The sequence below is a fragment of the Ictalurus furcatus genome, chromosome 22, assembly GCF_023375685.1.
Source record: "Ictalurus furcatus strain D&B chromosome 22, Billie_1.0, whole genome shotgun sequence".
Lineage (NCBI taxonomy): Eukaryota > Metazoa > Chordata > Actinopteri > Siluriformes > Ictaluridae > Ictalurus > Ictalurus furcatus.
The window spans coordinates 6,917,579-6,936,640 of record NC_071276.1 but is presented as its reverse complement, the minus strand read 5'-3'; the positions used below and the strand labels follow the sequence as shown (position 1 = coordinate 6,936,640).

Genomic DNA, 19,062 nt, shown 5'->3' with positions numbered 1-19,062 from the left:
AAATGGCTTGCTTTTCTCCCATAGACAGCTCTCTGATCTTCATGTTGGCTTATCGTTTTTAGCAACAGATACAGTCCTCACAGGTGAAACTGAAGGCTAAAACCAAGGGTAGATTTTCAGAGCTCTTTATTGTTAAAAAAAAAAAAAAAAAAAAATCAATCTAACAGGACCCACCTGGTAACAAGAAACACCAGCCAGTCGCATATTCTACTATTTTGCTTTCTTACAGATCGGGTCTTGTGATAGAAAATGTGCTGTGTCATTTAACACATCAAAATATAAATACCAGGAAATAAAAGCTGAAATTCGAAACTCTCATATGAATATTCTCATATTCATCTTTTGATCTTAAACCTAAATGTCTTCAGTCTACGCTGAAAACAAATGAATGTCGTTACAATAGGAATTTAATTTTAATAACTTTATTAGGAACACTATACTAATACTGGGTAGAGCCTCCCTTTCAAAACAGTCTTAATTCGTTGTGGCATGGATTCCACAAGATGTTGGAAATATTTCTTTGAGATTCTGGTCCATTTTGACATGATAGCATCACACAATTCCTGCAGGTCTTACAGGTGCACTTTCATGCTTTTCTGCTCACCACAATAGTTGTAGCCTGTTACTGTGGCCTTACTGTCAATTTGACCTAGTCTGGCCATTCTCCGTTGACCTCTCTCATCAAGGCATTTCCGTCTGCAGAACAAGTAGGTGTACAGCTGTTCCTAATAAAGTGCTCAGTGAGTGCTTGAAAGTTTGTGAAATCTTTAGATTTTTCTATATATCTGCATAAATATGATCTAAATCACCAGAAGTCCTAAAAGTAGACAAAGAGAACCTAATTAAACAAATCAGACAAAAATATTACACTTGGTCATTTATTTATTTGAGGAAAATGATCCAATATTACGTGTGTGTGAGTGGCAAAAGTATGTGAAACTCTAGGATTATCAGTTTAATTTGAAGTTGAAGTCTGATCTTCACAAATCGTTTGTGCAAGTGTATCATGGTACGAACAAAGGAGATTTCCTAGGACCTTGGTTGTTGTTGCTCATCAGGCTGGAAAAGGTTACAAAACCATCTCTAAAAAGTTTGGACGCCACCAATCCACAGTCAGACAGATGGACAAATGGAGGAAATTCAAGACCATTGCTATTCTCCCCATGAGTGGTTGACCAACAAAGATCACTTCAAGAGCCTAGTGTAATAATCCACAAGGCCACAAAGGAACCCAGGGTAACGTCTAAGTAACTAAAGGCGCCTCTCACATTGGCTAATGTAAATATTCATGAGCCCACCATCAGGAGAACACTGAACAACAATGGTTTGCATGGCAGGGTTGCAAGGAGAAAGTCACTTCTCTCCAAAAATAACATTGCTACCCTTCTGCAGTTTGCTAGCAATCATGTGGACAACTCAGAAGGCTATTTGAAAAATGTTTTGTGGATGGATGAGACAAAAATAGAAATTTTGGTTTAAATTAGAAGTGTTATGTTTGGAGAAAACACTGCATTCCAGTACAAGAACCTTATCCCATCTGTGAAACATGGTGGTGGTAGTATCATGGTTTGGGCCTGTTTTGCAGTATCTGGGCCAGGACATTTTCCATCATTGATGGAACAATGAATTATGAATTATACCAGCCAAGTCTAAAGGAAAATGTCAAGACATCTGTCTTTGATCTCGTCTTGAAATTTTTTTTTCTCCATAATTTAATTCAAAAAGTGGAACTTTCAAATATTCTAGATTCATTACACCCAAAGTGAAATATTTCAAGCCTTTTTTTGTTTGTTTGTTTTAATCTTCATGATTATGGCTTACAGCTCATGGAAATCAAGAATCCAGTATCTGAAAATATTAGAATAAAGAATTTATACTCTCCACAAGACTTCATGTAAAAACTATACTGAATTTTCCTGGTTACACAATTGCACTATTTGCCCATGTATTATTAGCACATTTGTAGAAGGTATTTATTTATTTATTTATTTATTTATTTATAATCACACTATCCAGTGTCACCCAGATGAGTATAGGTTCCCTTTTGGGTCTGGTTTCTCTCAAGGTTTCTCCCTCATGTCGTCTCAGGGAGTTTTTCCTCGTCACAGTCGCCTCTGGCTTGCTCATTAGGGGTGAATTCATACATTTAAAATCGATATCCTGAATTCAAATATTTCTGTAAAGTTGCTTTGGGACACTGTCCATTGCTAAAAGCACTATACAAATAAAACTGAATGGATGCCAGGACCCAAGTTTTCCCAGCAGAACACTGCCCAGAGCATCACACTTCCTCTGCCAGCTTGCCTTCCTCCTATAGTCCATCCTGGTGCCATCTTTTCCCAAGGTAACGGATGCACATGCAAATGGCTGTCCACATGACGTAAAAGAAAACGTGATTCATCAAACCATGCCACCTTCTTCCTTTGCTCCCTGGTCCAGGTCTGATGTTCACATGCACATTGTAGGCGCTTTTGGACAGGTATGAAGACACTGACCAGTCTGCAGCAACACAGCCCCATACGTAGCATGCTATGATGCACTGTGTGTTCTGACATCTTTCTATCATAGTAGTTCCATGGGATCAGACCAGACGGGCTAGCCTTTGCTCCCGATGCGTATCAGTGAGCCTTGGACGCCCATGATCCTGTCACCGGTTCATTAGTTGTCCTTCCTTGGACCACTAACCACTGCACACTGGGAACACTCCACAAGACCTGTCATTTTGGAGATGCTCTGACCCAGTCGTCGAGCCATCACAATTTGGCCCTTGCCCAAGTCACTCAGATCCTTCTTACACTTGCCCATTTTTCCTGCTTCCAACACATCAACTTCGAGAACTGACTGTTCACTATCCCACCCCTTGACAGGTGATCATCACTATAAAGGAGATAAATGGGATAATCCACGTTATTCACGTCACCTGCCAGTGATTTTAGTGTTTAATATTATAAACGACTGTAATGAAGAGTACTGTTTGTTGTGAAATGACTATTTGTATGTTTTATGCATGTTGTGTTTTACTGTTAGTGATGAAAAGACCAATGAAATTTAACATTCTATTAAATTAGCTTGTACAGTTGTTGTTTTGGGGGGGGGGGGGGGGGGGGGTAATGACGCCCTGTGTTATCGCCTGAGCACTGAGTTCATTATGAAGTGTTTGAGTGAAGAGTTTGTGGTGTAAAATTAGCTCTTGGCCCCTCAGTGCTTCAGGCCTTCCCCTCACAAAACATGGTGTCCAACCAGTGTCGTATTACACACCATAGCGTTCTTATAGTTTATCACCTAAACAACATCTGCTCATCATTTATCTTCTTCTGCTGTATATATATATATATATATATACAAAAAAAAAAGAGGCGGGAGAAACCAGCCTAGTCATGTCTGAAAACTCTTCCGAAAAGAAAAGGAAAGACGCGGTTTTTTTCTGTTTTTCCACACCGCGCGCGCCGAGCTCTCCAGAATAATCTGCAGTCTATTTCGAGCGCGCGCTGAGTAAGGCGAACCACGCTCCCCTTGCGATGGTCCCAACACTGAGCTGCACGCCTTTAAATAAAATAATAAAACAACTTTCGCGCTTTTAGACGCACAAAATGGAGTCTGGTAGGCAGGAAGAACGTGACCGGATCGAGCCGGAGATTCAGGACGACGGGACAGAGGCTAGAAACATCGAGGACGATGAGGTTGAGGAACTACACAACAGGTAGCTGGCTAAAGCTATAGAGCTGTTTTTAAAGGTTGCATGACTACTGCATGCTGTTAACTTCATTAAAACTGTTAAACTATGAGTCTTTTACCAAGAGAACAAATTAAAACCTGGGTTTTTAAAAACAAAAACTTTTCCAATTCATTTATATGGCACAGGTTGTCCTAGTTTTTATTTTTTTTTTAATTAATTAATATAATCTGTCAGTTTATATCTTATTAATAAAACATCCCATCACATGGATGTTTTTTTTGTGTGTGTGTGTGTGTGTGTGTGTGTGTGTGCCTGATATATTTTCCACCTGCAAAATATCTGTTACACATTTGCAGAGCTACAAATCTCGGTCCCTCATCACTCCGGAGATGTTCTCAAATTGCTGTAGCATGTCCTCGGACATACCTTTTCACGCCGTAGTGAACGCTCTTTATAACTCCTGCTTTGCTTTTGAAATTTATTCGACAGTTTAAAGGAAGTAGTCCAGGATCCGGCTGTAAAGCCCAAATTCCAGTGCCTGATGGTGGACCCGTCGTTCTCCATGGTGACCGTACAGAGCGAGGACAGTGGGATTGTATGGGAGACTGCATCAAGCAGGTGCTCGACGCCATGGGCCTCAGAGGCCAGCTCTCCATCGGATTCGTACAGCCTGGAGGGTTCGGGGACACAGGGTAATATAGTTATCATCATGGATGACGACAAGGTGAGGAGAAGGAAAAAAACAAGCAGCAGAGGGAAGTTGGGTGACAGGTTTCGTAGACCAGGGTCCAGATTGTCGGGTCCTGCAATAGGAGAGGAGAGACCTGCAATGATTGAAGTATCTGTGCCAAATATAAGATGTGAAGACTCAGAGGATGGTCAAACAACAGAAGGAAAACCAGACAAGGATCAAGAGCTATTTAACCTGATTTCGGAGGGTTTCGAAATCCTCAATATTGTAGTACCATCTAAACTTCCTTCCGTGGATGAGGAATGCAGTACAGAATTGACAGACAATTTGTCCTACTTGGAGGACACTCCAAAGATCAAAACAAAATGCAAACCTGAAAGCCTAGCTCCCACCACCATTCCTGAGGTCATGGTGGACATTCAGGAAATAAAAGATGATAGTCAAAAAGGCTTATCACAGACCCCTGCTAATGAGCAGCTCAAGAAAGATGAAACTGATATGGACTACTTGGAGAAATTCACACTGCTAGATCAACATGCACCAGATGATGAGTCTGAGAAGCCTGAGCCTACACAAGGTATCGAGCAAGAGGAACCTCAGGTGCCGAAGGAAGAAAAGCTGGAGGACACAGTTGATGAGAATTCCTTCGTCATTGTCAGTGAGGTCGAAATTGCAGATGATCATCTAGATGAAGTGTTTTATGGAGCAAGTTGCAATGCAGAACGTGAACTTCCATCACACCATAAAGAAGACAAAGAACATGCAAGTGGGAGCTTTAAAACGCTCAAAGAGTGTGGTTCCACTTTATTTGGCAGCCAGGAGACTATCCTTACTCCGATTTTCCTTCCCTCTGGCCCACCCAAGATCATAGATCAAGATCTCCTTGATGAACCAAGAGCAATGTCGTTCCATTACTCAGATCTTTATGAAGATGCTACTGGAGACAGAAAAAAGGATGATGACGCCTCAGATATCGAAAGTGTTGTTTCCGAAAAGTCATTTAAAAGACGTTATTCCGATTCAGACGATGGAGACGGCTACCTGGAGAAATTCATATTGAAAGACGACACTCCTGCGGTTGAAGATGTACAAGAAGTTGATCGTCCCGAGGGTGACAGAGTGATATGGCCACGAAATAAATTTGAAATGACCGGATGTTTAAGTCGTGTTAAGGAAGATGATGCTCCCCAAGAAGAGAATGTTGGTGTCAATCAAACGGCGTTAGAGAGCGAACATGTTATAAAAGATGAATGCCAGCCTTCATATTCATCAAAGGACTGTGAAGAATGTGATGGACTGAAAACTGGCTGTATGACCGTTAAAAGTGTTTCAGAGACGTTAGACGGATGTGAAGATTGTGATATGAAAACTGGCTGTGCAATCCAAAAAATCGTCTCATCCGATAACCTCCCTTTTAAAATAAACGAGGTACTTAAAACAGCAAATCATGAATCAGATAAATCTATATCCATAGAAGATGGGAAACCAAGCGACGTTCGGGAATTAAAGCACACAGACAAACAGGTTTCCAGACGTTCCGTGGAAGAAAAATCGACTGAATTGAATGATAGACTTGAGATTCTGCCGCAACAGCCGACAGATGACAAAAAGGTGACTGATAAGGCAGCTGAGCCTCAAGAAACCATTATTATTACCAAGGAAGAAGCACTAAACAAGGATCAGCAAGTTACAACTACAACACAAGACATAAGTAAACCGAATTTAGTGAAGGATATACATGTAAAAGATACGTCAGAAACAACTATATCTGAAGAAACCAGTCAAAAAAAGGTGTGTGACCCAGAGAAATGTGAAGATGTGACCAGGCACTCTGGTGAAAAAATGACAGTTCCTGAACCTGAATATCAAGTGAAAGTTAGTAAAGCAATACTGGAAAGCAAATCTGAAGTTCTCCAGAGTAGGAAGATACCTGCTCTAGAGGAAGACCTGAGAGATACTACAGTCCAGTTCATTTTACCTGAAAGTGGGAAGCAGGAGCAAGTCACTGACAAAACTATGGTACCAGAGGTGGAAGGCCACAGTACAAGTGAAGCTGAAAGCAGTGAAGTCGAAACTGATTTTAAAACTCTAAGTGAACAGAAGGTTTTGGAGGAATTACCGGTAAGTGAAGCAGATACAACTGAAGTGAAAGGTGAAGAAATCAAGCTACAGGAACAGACTGAGAAAGACACAGTGCCAGTGTTTGATAGAAAGACTTCAGTTACAGACAGGGGAACAATAGAGAACACAGAAACAGTAGATTCCGCCTCGGCTGTGGAAAGTCTAAATAATGTAGCTAAGTGTGTCTTTCCACCTAAGAAGAAAGAGGGTGAGTTGGGGGAAATGGAGAAATACTCAGAGATACCAACAGGTTATGATAAAATCCTAGAGATCTCAGGCGAAACCAAAGAGGCTGAACGTGATGCTGTAACACTAACACAAGAAATTCCTGTAGCATGTCCTTCTGCTCCAGAAATCACAGAAAGAAATCTGACAGCAGCAGTGGTTGATGAGGAAGAGAACCTAGAGCTGGCTCATGTTTTAAATGACTCACATGCTGAGATTAAGATGATTTCACTCATTCCTGCAACGGAAACTGATGACTCATCCAAAGTTACTGTGCCACCACCTGTAATAAAGGAAGAAGACAGTGAAATAAAGGATGTAGCAATAGACAGAAGTAACTTAGAGACCACTGGTGAGGCCCTTAAGCCTGTATATACAGTACCTGCAGATGGTGTCTCTAAAGTGTCGGTACAAGCGGTAGAGGGAAAAAATGAAGGTAAATCGAAAAAAATACTTCTAAAGGACACACGCAAAGAAGAGTTATGGAGAACTCTGGAGCCTGCAAGTCCTTCCCCTCCAGTGGAGATACAGAACTCAATGAGGGTTTCACCTTTAGAAGAAGTAGAATACATTAAAGAGAATGATAACTTTGCCGTGGATCGAAACATAAAACGGGACAAAGGCCCCTTTTCAACTTTACGGAGTTTCAGCCCACTGGAAGATCTCTCTGGGTTTGGCCGTGATTCGGCAGAGCCTGATTTGCGAAAGGAACTGTACGAGGAGCTAGAGTATGAGATGGTCACCGAGCAAGATGCAAGACACTCAGAGACTGAAGTAACTGTAGGTAAAGAAAGATATCAGGACCGTGGCCAGGATCAATCTCCAGAGCCAACAATTGAGGCAGACTATGAGTTTATTGAGGATTTGGATGGCACCCAAATATCAGAGATCAGGCAATTGAAGGAAAAAGGGGCAATTCAGCCAATGGATGCATTCTGCCTTGTCTGCCGTTGCCCAATATTAATGACTGATGGCGGCCATGAAAATCATGAAGTGTCAACGTTGGAAAAAGCATTTGAAGACATTAAGGTAAGTTCGTCATCACTTCAAGCATTCCTACTCATACACGCCTGAATTTCCACTGTGATATGATCCTATCATATCACAGTGGAGATGATGGAGTATATACGTAGGAATGTTCCTCCATGGTCCTCCATGACATCATCTCTTGACAGCAGCCTGATATCTGATCTACATCGGGCTCTCTTTGGGGAAAATTAGATCATGAAGTCACCAACAGTTATTTCTTTTCATGTAGAGCCAGTGACTCTTCACATTTCAAACCTTGTATAGCTACTTACATACAGTATTTACTACTCACTTTTAGTTTCACTGCCTGTTGATAGAGTTTTCAGCATACCGTTAGCATAACTCAATGAGTTCTGAGGAAAATACCTCTCCGAAATCAATCAATCAATGACAGAAATGAAAAAACAACTATAATTCATCACTGACGTTGTATTTATTCCCCAAACAATAGATCAGTCCTGATTTTTTTAAGAGTGTGCATGTGTAAAAAGCACAAACAGAAATACCCGCATCCAAGTTGGTTGCAGTGACTCGGTGAAAATGTGAAAGTTAATATGAAAGTTTTAAAAACATGATCGATTCTGTGAATTCCCTTTTCAGAATCAGTTGAGTAACTGGATATCAGTTTTACAAGAAAAATCGGAAAATATTGAAGATATGGTATCCGAACTCGAGCTGGCGTACAACTCTGTGGAGGTATGCTCTGATTTAAATGTAGAATATAAAAGGTTAAAAATGGTTTGATATTACATTAGCAAAGACCAAATTTCCAAATGACTTCTGATTGTTCCCTTGTACAATGCAAGGAACAATGCAAGGACGGCGAGAAAGCCCTGGATGAACAGAATGAGGAGATGATGAAGCTGGTGATGGAGCGGTATAATGAAATGTCTCAAACTATGGAGGAGGAGAAAAAGGCCAGACTTGAGCAGCTTTACGATCAAATTGTGTCTTTCCAAGAGAACACTGACTCAGCCAAAGAGACGATGGAGACGGCAACAAAAGAGATGGAAGAGACTGACGAGTTAGCGTTTTTGTCGGTGAGTGTGGCTTTACTGAAACTTCCATGTGGTCCTAATTTCCATATTTTTCATATGTCAAGCCATGCTCAATGAAATCACCGATATTCAATACACTTTGAATGTTTATATTTGACGTGAAGGAGAATTAGAGAAGCTTATTCAAAATGAGTCCAAATTAGGTCTCAAGCAGTAAAGTAGGTGGAGTTGAAGAACATTTGAAGAATTCTTTTTATCCTTGAGGGCCATCCATGAGCACAAAGCTCCGCCCCTGAACCTGCAGTGGCTCATACGGTTTAACTAGAGTTAGCATTAGCATTGACTATCACTAGATCACATTCAAGTTCACTTGGCCATTCATCTGCTCGAGAGTCATGTGATAACACGACAAAAACGTGAAATTCAGCTCGTAGTGATTTATGAGAATGGTCAAGAGACGCTGTCACGGTTTTATTTCTCTGAAGGCAGTTCATCCAAAGCATTGAGTTATCCGGCGATAAAAATGCATCTACTTGATTTGTTATTCGCCAGCCATTCAAACAATTCAAACTGTGTTATAGAGATTGCGTTTATGTACCTGTCCAGGAGCAACGCCACATATTCTGTGTTCCAGCTTCACCCCCTTCATGAGTAATACATTTCTCCGTCTTGGAAAATCACTGCCAATGTTTATTCTAGTTTTACTGCGTTTCTTATTGTTAAGGTTGGTTTTTTTCAACGCACAGCATGGTTTGTTTTGCTCACAGGAGAAACTGGCTGTGCTGGGCATTTACTGTATTCTGCCATGTTTTGCCCCTACACTCCTCCCCCAGCCTGAGATGAGGGAGGAGTGAAGGGGCATTTGGGGATTGTCTATAAACAGAGGCCCATGTAAACACAAACAAGCAATACGGACCATGATAGGTTTTCTCAGCCACATAATACACTTGTGCTCAGGCCATGGCTAAAACAATTCTTTTTTATTTAAATCATGTTTTTCATATTTTCCAGGTTATCTGTACTTAAATTTTTTTTTAGGGGGGGAATCACCTATTTCAGCCTAAAGCTCTGCCAACACTGCATAGTTTTGTTCATCATTGTCTTGTAAAATGATCTTTTGTCTGATTTTGTCTAAAAGAATAACATGGAATTAATCTGACGTGTGTGAAATGAATTCTCCAGAAGGAACCGTGTTAAATCAGATGTCTTTTTCTTCCATCCCCAGTCATACAGAGACATTGATATGAGGTAACTAACGAGTGTGTCGCACATGGTTTGAAGTTAGTAAGCTCTGTCACGGTGCTTGATGTATTTTGAATACAACACGATGTTTGCAGTGAACAAGATGAAGTGTTTGCTGATGTCTTTGCTGCTGCTCTTTTGAAGTGTCTAATGATTTGCAAGTTGTTGTTGTTTTTTTTTAATTCTGCATGTAGATACAGCAGTGTAGTTCTGAAGCTCAAATGAATGTGGGAGTTTGCGTTGTAGTTCAGCAACGGAGATGAATGCATGAGCTGTGCTGAATAATATCGTATACGTCTACAGTATTATATACTGTGTATGTGTATATGTATATACACACACACACACCTTCATATCTTAAAGTCTACATTTATGTTATTGAATTATGACAGGTTACAAACAGCTTTAGACTCAGCCATGTCTCTAGAGCTTGGCCCACGAGGTTTGCTCGTGTTTGAAGATTATGCCAAAGGCACCACAGGAAACGAGAAGAAAAACCGTCAAGTGATTCCAGGTAGGTCCTTAACATACCAGGTCTGTAATGGACCCCACTTGAATCACAGTTTGATTCGAGTAAGATGTTGGTAAGAAGAAAGCCAAAGGTCTAACTTATTTCAGTTTGACTCTACACGTGCTATCGATTTATCCGATTCTGAGCAGTCTTTTTGTTTCTGCTATTAATAGTGCCCCAGCAACCCCATCTTCAGCCGCAGGAGGCTAATTCTGCCACAGGCACCTCCGTCACAGTGTACTGGACAGTGAACGAAGGAGACATCATCGACTGTTTCCAAGTCTACTGCATGGAAGAACCTCAAGGAGGTAGGAAAGGGTGGAATCAAATTGATAGGAATGCAAGGTCAAATCTGCAGTGTTCCCAGTGATGTCTGTCAATACCGGTGTCCTTATAGCGTTTGTTCTGGTCTTCTGGAAGGAGTTAGATTGGAATTGTAGTGTGCGTAACAAACTTTTCTTCTATTCAGTAACATTTCAGAATACAGTATGAGTGGAGGGTCACATATTGGACATATAATTTATATAGCTAATACACGTGCACACAAGTGGTGAATATAGCAATACGTTGGCAATGTTACTAGCTTATTACTGCTATGTTTGTATTGTGTTACCAATATCTTTCGTTGTTTAAGAACTATTCATATGAAATCAATCTACCTTTTTAAAATCGTCTCCTTTAATACTTCCAGTAAATCTGGCATTTTCATTGTACTCGGGTTTGATTTTCTTGGCACTTACCACCATTTTACATGGCACAACTTTACCGTTAACATATAGAATTAAGCACAGTCATTTATGAGAACTCTTTGTGCGTCGTGTGTTGTGAAAATAAATCGAGAGCAAAATGAGAGAATTACCCTAACCGTTTTAGTAATCATTTCCAGAAACTGTAGTTATTAGGAAGAAGTAACACCTGCAAATTCTTCAAATAAGAATACGAGACACTAAAGAACCTGCTAATGTTGCCAAGTATGCACTACATGTGTGCACACTTACTGTATTAGTTATCAATTCATGTCTAACAGCACAGCTCAGAAAGTCATTCCAGCTGCAAGGCAAATCACTTTATCACTTTATTAATCATCCCAATCTAATGCGTTATCATTTCAGTATTAACAAATTATACAGGGACTTATTATACAGTTATTGATGCTCCAAAGAAACAGATTTTTAAACGTGTCTGATTGTTAATACGGTGTAATAAGTTTTCTCCGAGCATGCTTGATTTAACATTTTTGGAAGGAGTCTCCAGTGTCAGCACTTTGTAACAGTAAGGCTTTTCCTTTACATATTTTTTTTTTTTTGGCAAGGAACACCTTTGGGGTAGCTCGTTTTTGTTTTTAGTGTAATTTTTTGTTTCATGAACATCAAGAGAAGGGGGAAAGATCCGGCTGGTGAGGGAAAATGTGTTTATAGCTTTTATAACATGAGAGATGTTTCATGGATGTTCAATAGCATCAAATATAACTATAGACGGATAAAAAGTACAGTGTGATGTTCTAATAAATTAGCGCTGGTAAATAAATTACACTGGGGCATGTTCTTATAGGAACATAATCAATATTTTCCCACATTGTGTTTTGCCCCTTACAGAACCGTTAGTTTATATTAGATTAATAAATACCAAGTTGTATTTGGTTAAACTGTAGTGGATTGCTCTTCTGGTTCTTTTAATGTCATTTTTTTCTGTAGCCGTGTCGGAGGAGTACAGGGTGACAGTGAAGGAGAGTCATTGTAATCTAGAAGAGCTGGAGCCAGATAAGTGCTATAAGGTGTGGGTGATGGCAGTGAACTACACGGGATGCAGCCTGCCCAGTGAGAGACTTTCTTTCAGAACAGGTCAGTGGGATGTACAGCACTCTGCAAACGTTTCAGACTATCCATGAGGGTTATATTTCCAGAAAATTATCTGGATGGTGTTTGCGTGTTTTAAAAAAAACAAAAAAACCCTATCTGACATTACAATAGATGCAGTCTAACATAAATACAAACAATTCTGTGGAAATCGTTCTCATCTTAACAGTCATATGTTTATGGGGCATAAAGAACTGTAGTCAGTTATTTGTTCAGCGTCATCTGGCACCAGAGTAAACGATTCAAGTCTGAGAACTCTTGTCGTGCATATTTCAGTTAAGAAAGCATTTTTTTAAATAGAAATAGTAAAAGCCAGAGAGATACTAGAGACCATCAAACATGGAGCAACTACCAGAGACAGAAAGTCTCATGGATAACTGAGTGTAAATAAGAGATTCATTGACAAAAGTACCAGAGGAAGAGCTGATGAGAAGCACACCTGCATGTTTCTGTGAATTACAGTCATTCAGTCACCTTCGGTAAACGATTTATCGCGGGTGATTCCAGAGCCGATCTCAGTCACACTGGCCGAGAGACAAGAATTACACACTGAATGGGACATGTTGAGGAATGATGAATATCTGGAGATGAATATTAACCAGGTAGAATAGAGGATGTAGAGTAAATCTAAACAGATATAACAGGAATCTAAACATATTGTGATTGACAAGTTGCATCTTTGGGGAAAAGTCTGACTGTAAAAACCTTTTGCTTTCAGCATAATAACAACCCCAAACACACATAGCTTATTATTATTATTATTATTATTATTATTATTATTATTATATGGTGTCAGAGCACTATTATACATATTATACATATTTTTGCAGTATATTATATAAATATCAATCTGTTTAAGTGAATTAGAGATACTGGATTAATATGATTTAGCCGTAGTATTGAGATTAATCCATCCACTTATTTACAGTAGGGTTAATCCTTTACTGTGTCTGTTCGGACAGCCCCATCTGTTCCAGTGATTAACCCAGACGCCTGTACAGTGTTGTGGGACTCTGCTACAATCCGCTGGAGCTCATCTCAGCCCAGTTCTGCGGAGAACTTCACTCTAGAGTACTGCCGCCAATACGCACTGGAGGGAGAGGGCCTCAGGTACATGTCAAATACTGCACTCTATACCTCCTCCTCAAGAACCTGAGAGATTCTGCCGTTCTCAAAGGGTTCTTGTTAATGCAATACTTAAGTCTTTTTCATCCTATTCTCTATCTGCTGAATCTGTGCAGTATGAGATACTATGGATTAAAAAAAAAAAAAACCTCAACATGTTTTCCAGGATTGAGAACAGTACTGAGAATGCCCATCTGTAATGGAAATCTAAGGGCAGTTGTTGAATTCAAATGCTTAATGTACATGATTATCAGCAGTAACATTAAAACCACCTGTCTAATATTGTGTAGATCCCTTTTGTGCCATGAAAACAGCTCTGACCCGTCGAGGCATGGATTCCACAAGACCTCTGAAGGTGTGCTGTGGTATCTGGCACCAAGATGTTAGCAGCAGATCCTTTAAGTCCTGTAAGTTGTGAGGTGGGGCCTCCATGGATCAGACTTGTTTGTCCAGCACGTCCAACAGAATCCCGATCGGATTGAGATCTGGGGAATTTGGAGGCCAAGTCAACACCTTGAACTCTCTGTCATGTTCCTCAAACCATTCCTGAACATTTTTTACAGTGTCGCAGGACGCATTATCCTGCTGAAAGAGGCCACTGCCATCCATTAGGGAACGTCTGATGTCACGTGCCCATTGTAGGCGCTTTCGGCATAGGCAATCTGACCGGTCTGAGGCTACGTAGCCCATTAAGCAGCGGTGTGTTCTGACATCTTTCTATAATAGCCAGCATGAACTTGTTCAGCAGTTTGTGCTACAGTAGCTTTTCTTCGCTCCCCATGTAAAACAACGAGCCTTGGGCATCCGGTTCACCAGTTGTCCTTCCTTGGACCACAAGTCCTGCTGTTTTGGAGATGCTCTGACCCAGTCATCGAGCCATCACAATTTGGCCCTCGTCAAAGTCGCTCAGATCCTTACACTTGCCCATTTTTCCTGCTTCCAACACATCAACTTCTAGAACTGACTGTTCACTTCCTGCCCAATATATCCCACCCCTTGACAGGTGCAGTTGTTACGAGATAAACAATGTTATTCACTTCACTTGTCAGGGGTTTTAATGTTATGGCTGATCGGTGTATTAAGTGAATCTAAAACTACAGTACACTCAGTAGCACTCCAACAGTAAGTCTGAGGATGAGGCAGAAATGAGAGAATGTCTTACTAAAGCTGTCCTTATGGGGTTTTGTCCAACTTTCTAAGTAAAGTAAAAATGATTTCAGTTACTTACAATTTTCCTTGTTTGTGGTATTGATGCGGGGTCAGGTTTTGAGCCGTGTTGGCCGTTGGTAATGCGTAACTACAATCTGAAAAATCATCCTGTGTCTGAAAGGATTAATCTTTACCAGTTTAGAGCTTCTATGAAAGGAGTCAGAGAACTTTGCACTTTGGTATAAGAGGAATAAAAGACTTCAGGACATATCCGGGAAAATGATTCACTTCGGGGTGGTAACATTACATATGCGGTAGATAGAAAAACGTGAATATTCCCTTGACATCAATTCTGTTTTACACCACATTAGAATATAACATCATCGCCCTAAGAAGTGCCAACAAATAGCAATAAACCCTTGATACAGACACATAGGTATAATTGACTTTCTGACTTAAGTGCCTCAGTTTATTCTCAAATGCACTGCGCAGGCAGCTACTATTTGCCCTGATGCCCCCAAACTGCAGCTTACAGCACTTAGAGGCTTTATAATAAGATGGAGCTGACTGATGATGATCTCTTTCCTCACAGGTCTGTGTCTGGGATAAAAGGCTGTGAGCACAAGGTCCAACTGCAGCCCAATGAGAACTTCCTCTTTTACATCAAATCAGTGAACAGTGCAGGAGCCAGTGACCAGAGCGAAGCAGCTCTCATCTCCACACGAGGTTAGAGCCCAGACCACCTCAGTGTTTCATTGCAGATAGATCATTTTTCTCATCAAGGTAACGTGTGTGTGTGTGTGTGTGTGTGTGTGTGTGTGTGTGTATACACTTACCGTCCACTTAGGAACACCTGTACACCTGCTCATTTATGTAGTTATCCAATCAGCCAATCATATCACAGCAGTACAATGCATAAAATCATGCAGATACAGGTCAAGACCTTCAGTTAATGTACTGAAACACCTTGTTGACCGGACAGTTGAAGACTGAAAAAAGACGGGACTTTTTTTCTTCTTCTTCTAATTTTCAACCGTCGCAGTTTCGATGAGCCCGTGCCCATGGTAGTCTCAGATTCTTGTTCTTAACCGACATGAGTGGAACCTGATGTGGTCTTCTGCTGTTGTAGCTCATCCACCTCAAGGCTTAATGTGTTGTGCATTCTGAGATGCTTTTCTGCTCACCACGGCTTGAACCGATCTGTCCATTCTCCTCGGACCTCTCTTATGAGCAAGGCGTTTCCACCCACAGAACATGCTTTTTCCTCACCCCCCACCATTCTGTGTAAACTCTAGAGAATGTTGTGAGTGAAATTCCCAGGAGATCAGCAGTTTCTGAAATACTCAAACCAGCCCTTCTGTTACCAACAACCACACCATGATCAAAATCACAAAGAGATCACAGTTTTTCTTCATTCTGATGTTAAGATTAACTGAAGCTCTTGACCTGTATTTGCATGATTTTTGCATTGCAGTGCTGCCACATGATTGGCTGATTGGATAACTGCATGAATATGTCTGTTTTTTTTTGTTTTTTTTAACTGTTCAGGTACCAGGTTCCACTTACTGAGTGAAACAGCTCATATGGCACTTAAGGTTTCCGAGGACAAGAACTCTGTGAAGTATCCGGTGGAAAACTACAATAAGATGTCCGAACTTATCGAGTGAGTGCTTAAACGTACTTGATGAGTATTATCACAGTAATATTATTATTTCATTCAGCCACACACTTGTTTAGATTTTTAAAGAACCGGTTCCTTTAGTGCTTCTTTCTCTTTGTTTACAGTATCAATAGCACCGGTCATTAAAAGACCCACCTCTTCACCAAGCACATAAATGAGAGGGGGGAAAAAAACCAAATAAACAAAAAAGATCTTGACTTTGATGGTTTTCGTTGCTGTACAAACTCATAGATTGATATTATTCTTAGACTCTGACCCATTTATCCTAGCATGAAGATTTAAACTTCTATGGAAAGCACTTCTGTAAGTCGGTCTGGATAAGGATGTCTGCTAAATGCAGTAAACGAAAAATTAGCACGAGCGATTACCAGGGACAAAAAATTTGATGTGTTCTCCAAAAACAAACTTATATTGGGAGTTGCGCAAACATCAATAAATGCTTATGCAAAATGCAGAGTTTGTAGCTTTTATGATTCTGGTGTGGTATGATTAAGATCTACGTCCGTGTAAGTCCTACATAAAATCTTACAAAGATAGTACTATTTTTCCAAAGAAAGAATTTGTCATTTTGGTTGACAATATTGTTTTTTATAGACTGTTTGGGAAGACTATTAAAGTCGAATAACAATATATAATAACAGTTTCATTCTAAGCCTTTAGTTGCTATATTTTACTACTCTGTTGTAGTTTTGAATTTGTCTTATATATATATAGCGCTTCACATTTTGTTATGTTACAGCCTTATTCCAAAATGGATTAAATTCATTATTTTCCTCTGAATTCTACAAACAATACCTCATAATGACAACGTGAAAGAAGTTTGTTTGAAATCTTTGCAAATGTATTAAAAATAAAAAACAAAAAAAGCCATCCCTACAGTGAAGCATGGTGGTGGCAGCATCATGCTGTGGGGATGTTTTTCAGCAGCAGGAACTGGGAGACTAGTCAGAAGTTTATACACATTATTTTAGAATAATAAAGTCATCAAACTCTGGAATAATACAAGTTGAACTATGGGAATTATGTTGTGATAAAAAAAATACAAAATAAATCAAAATAATTTAATATTTTAGCATCTTCAAAGTAGACACGCTTTTTGCCGAGAATTTCCAGAAATGTATTTTTGGCATTTTTTTCAACTGATTTCTTGAGGAATTCTCCTGAGATGGTTTTTAACCAGTATTAAAGGAGTTCACACCTACACTGGACTCTTATTGGCTGCTTTTCAGAATATTTCGCTCAGAGTCATCTGTTTTAAAAAAAAAAAAAAAAAAAAAACCTTTTGTAAATAAAATGTTCGTTTTCTAATGAAAGAAATTAATATGTCGGCACGATTATATTTTTATCTACAACACCGATTTCACACATTTAATCATACACCTTCAGATCAAAAGGTGTTTAAGATCATGAGAAACATTTCAGTCGAGTGTCCACAAACGTTTGACCGGCAGTGTGTATAACTTCAGTTCTACGTGATTTTCAAGGTAAATGAGTTTTGTTTGCATTTCACAGTACAGGAAATCCTTGTCCTTGGTAAATACACAGGTCCTACAGTTGTAGAGGACAGAGATTAGGTTGAAAAATGGAGAATTTCTTCAATTCTAGTTTGACTGCTGTTCTTTCCACATTTTTTTAACGCATACACTTTTCCTGGCAGATGTCCAGCAGTGAGAGGCGAGCTGCTACCTCGTGTTGGATGTCACTACTGGGAAACCGTGGTGGTTGGCTGTAAAGCCTACCGCATTGGTGTTGCTTATCATACAGAACCACAAGACAGCACAGTGGGTGACAGCAGCACCTCCTGGTGTCTGCACTGTGTACCCACATCCATCAGGTTTGATACTATCACTATTTAGCTGAGATACAGTAAGTTTGTGTTTCCATCTCATCATTTTCCATCATCCTCGTTTCACGTCACTGTTCGCTGTCACAGTTGTAGGTTCGAGCTGCTCCATGACAGCGTGGAATCGGACATCTTTGTGACGGAAGTTCCTGCTCGTATCAGCACTCTACTGGACTTCACACAGGGCCACTTGGTCTTCTTCAACGCTCAGAATGGCCAGTGTCTGGGCTCGTTCCAGCACGCCTTCAGCCAGCCCTGCTACCCCGTATTTACCCTGGAGAGACCTGGTAACCTGGAGCTTAAAATGACCATGGAGGTCCCAGAGATTGCCAAACACTGGTAGCTCAGATAAAGATGGATTTCTGGAGAATCCATCTTTATCTTCTTGGCCTTTGGGATCTGCAATTTGATAGACTGTGTGTGTTTCATATTTATTAGGTTCTTGGAAAGAAATTTGAAATTTCAGGCTCAAGTAAGTGTGATTCTTCTCTCTTTGTATATGATATACAGTATGTTGTTTTTTTTTTAAAGGAATATTCCAGCATTTTCCAACCTAATCTCTATCTAACACGTAGAATTTTGATGATTCCCTCTACTGGGACAAGAATGGAAAACTGATTGCTTGGAATAAACTCTAATCTTTAGGGTTAATTTATTTATTGTACTGACAAAAAAACAAACAAAACGAAACCCCTTTTTTAGTTAAAAAACAACAAACAAAAAAAAAACCTCACTTATAATAGAAGCCTAAGGGCACTTGTTAAATCCTATCAATAATATGCAAATATTTCACGCTTATTTAAAGCGTATATTTATTATTATTATATAACATTTAAAGTTCAAAACATGAGAGAATATCATACCAAAGCTGTTGATACGTAATTGAATCCAAGGTTCAAGCACAGGAGTAATGCC

The 19,062-nt window shown here is 39.9% G+C and overlaps 1 protein-coding gene across 1 annotated transcript; it reads left to right on the top strand.

The window, feature by feature from the left end:
• The first annotated feature begins 3,394 nt into the window (after positions 1–3,394).
• Positions 3,395–18,490, top strand: cmya5 (cardiomyopathy associated 5). The gene is made up of 13 exons (XM_053610809.1): positions 3,395–3,700; positions 4,166–7,742; positions 8,343–8,438; positions 8,549–8,782; positions 9,966–9,988; positions 10,375–10,496; positions 10,667–10,801; positions 12,188–12,334; positions 13,312–13,459; positions 15,216–15,349; positions 16,172–16,286; positions 17,962–18,138; positions 18,238–18,490. The coding sequence occupies exons 1-13, from the start codon at positions 3,591–3,593 to the stop codon at positions 18,488–18,490; spliced, it is 5,271 nt and encodes a 1,756-aa protein (XP_053466784.1). The 5' UTR covers positions 3,395–3,590.
• The last annotated feature ends 572 nt before the right edge of the window (positions 18,491–19,062 follow it).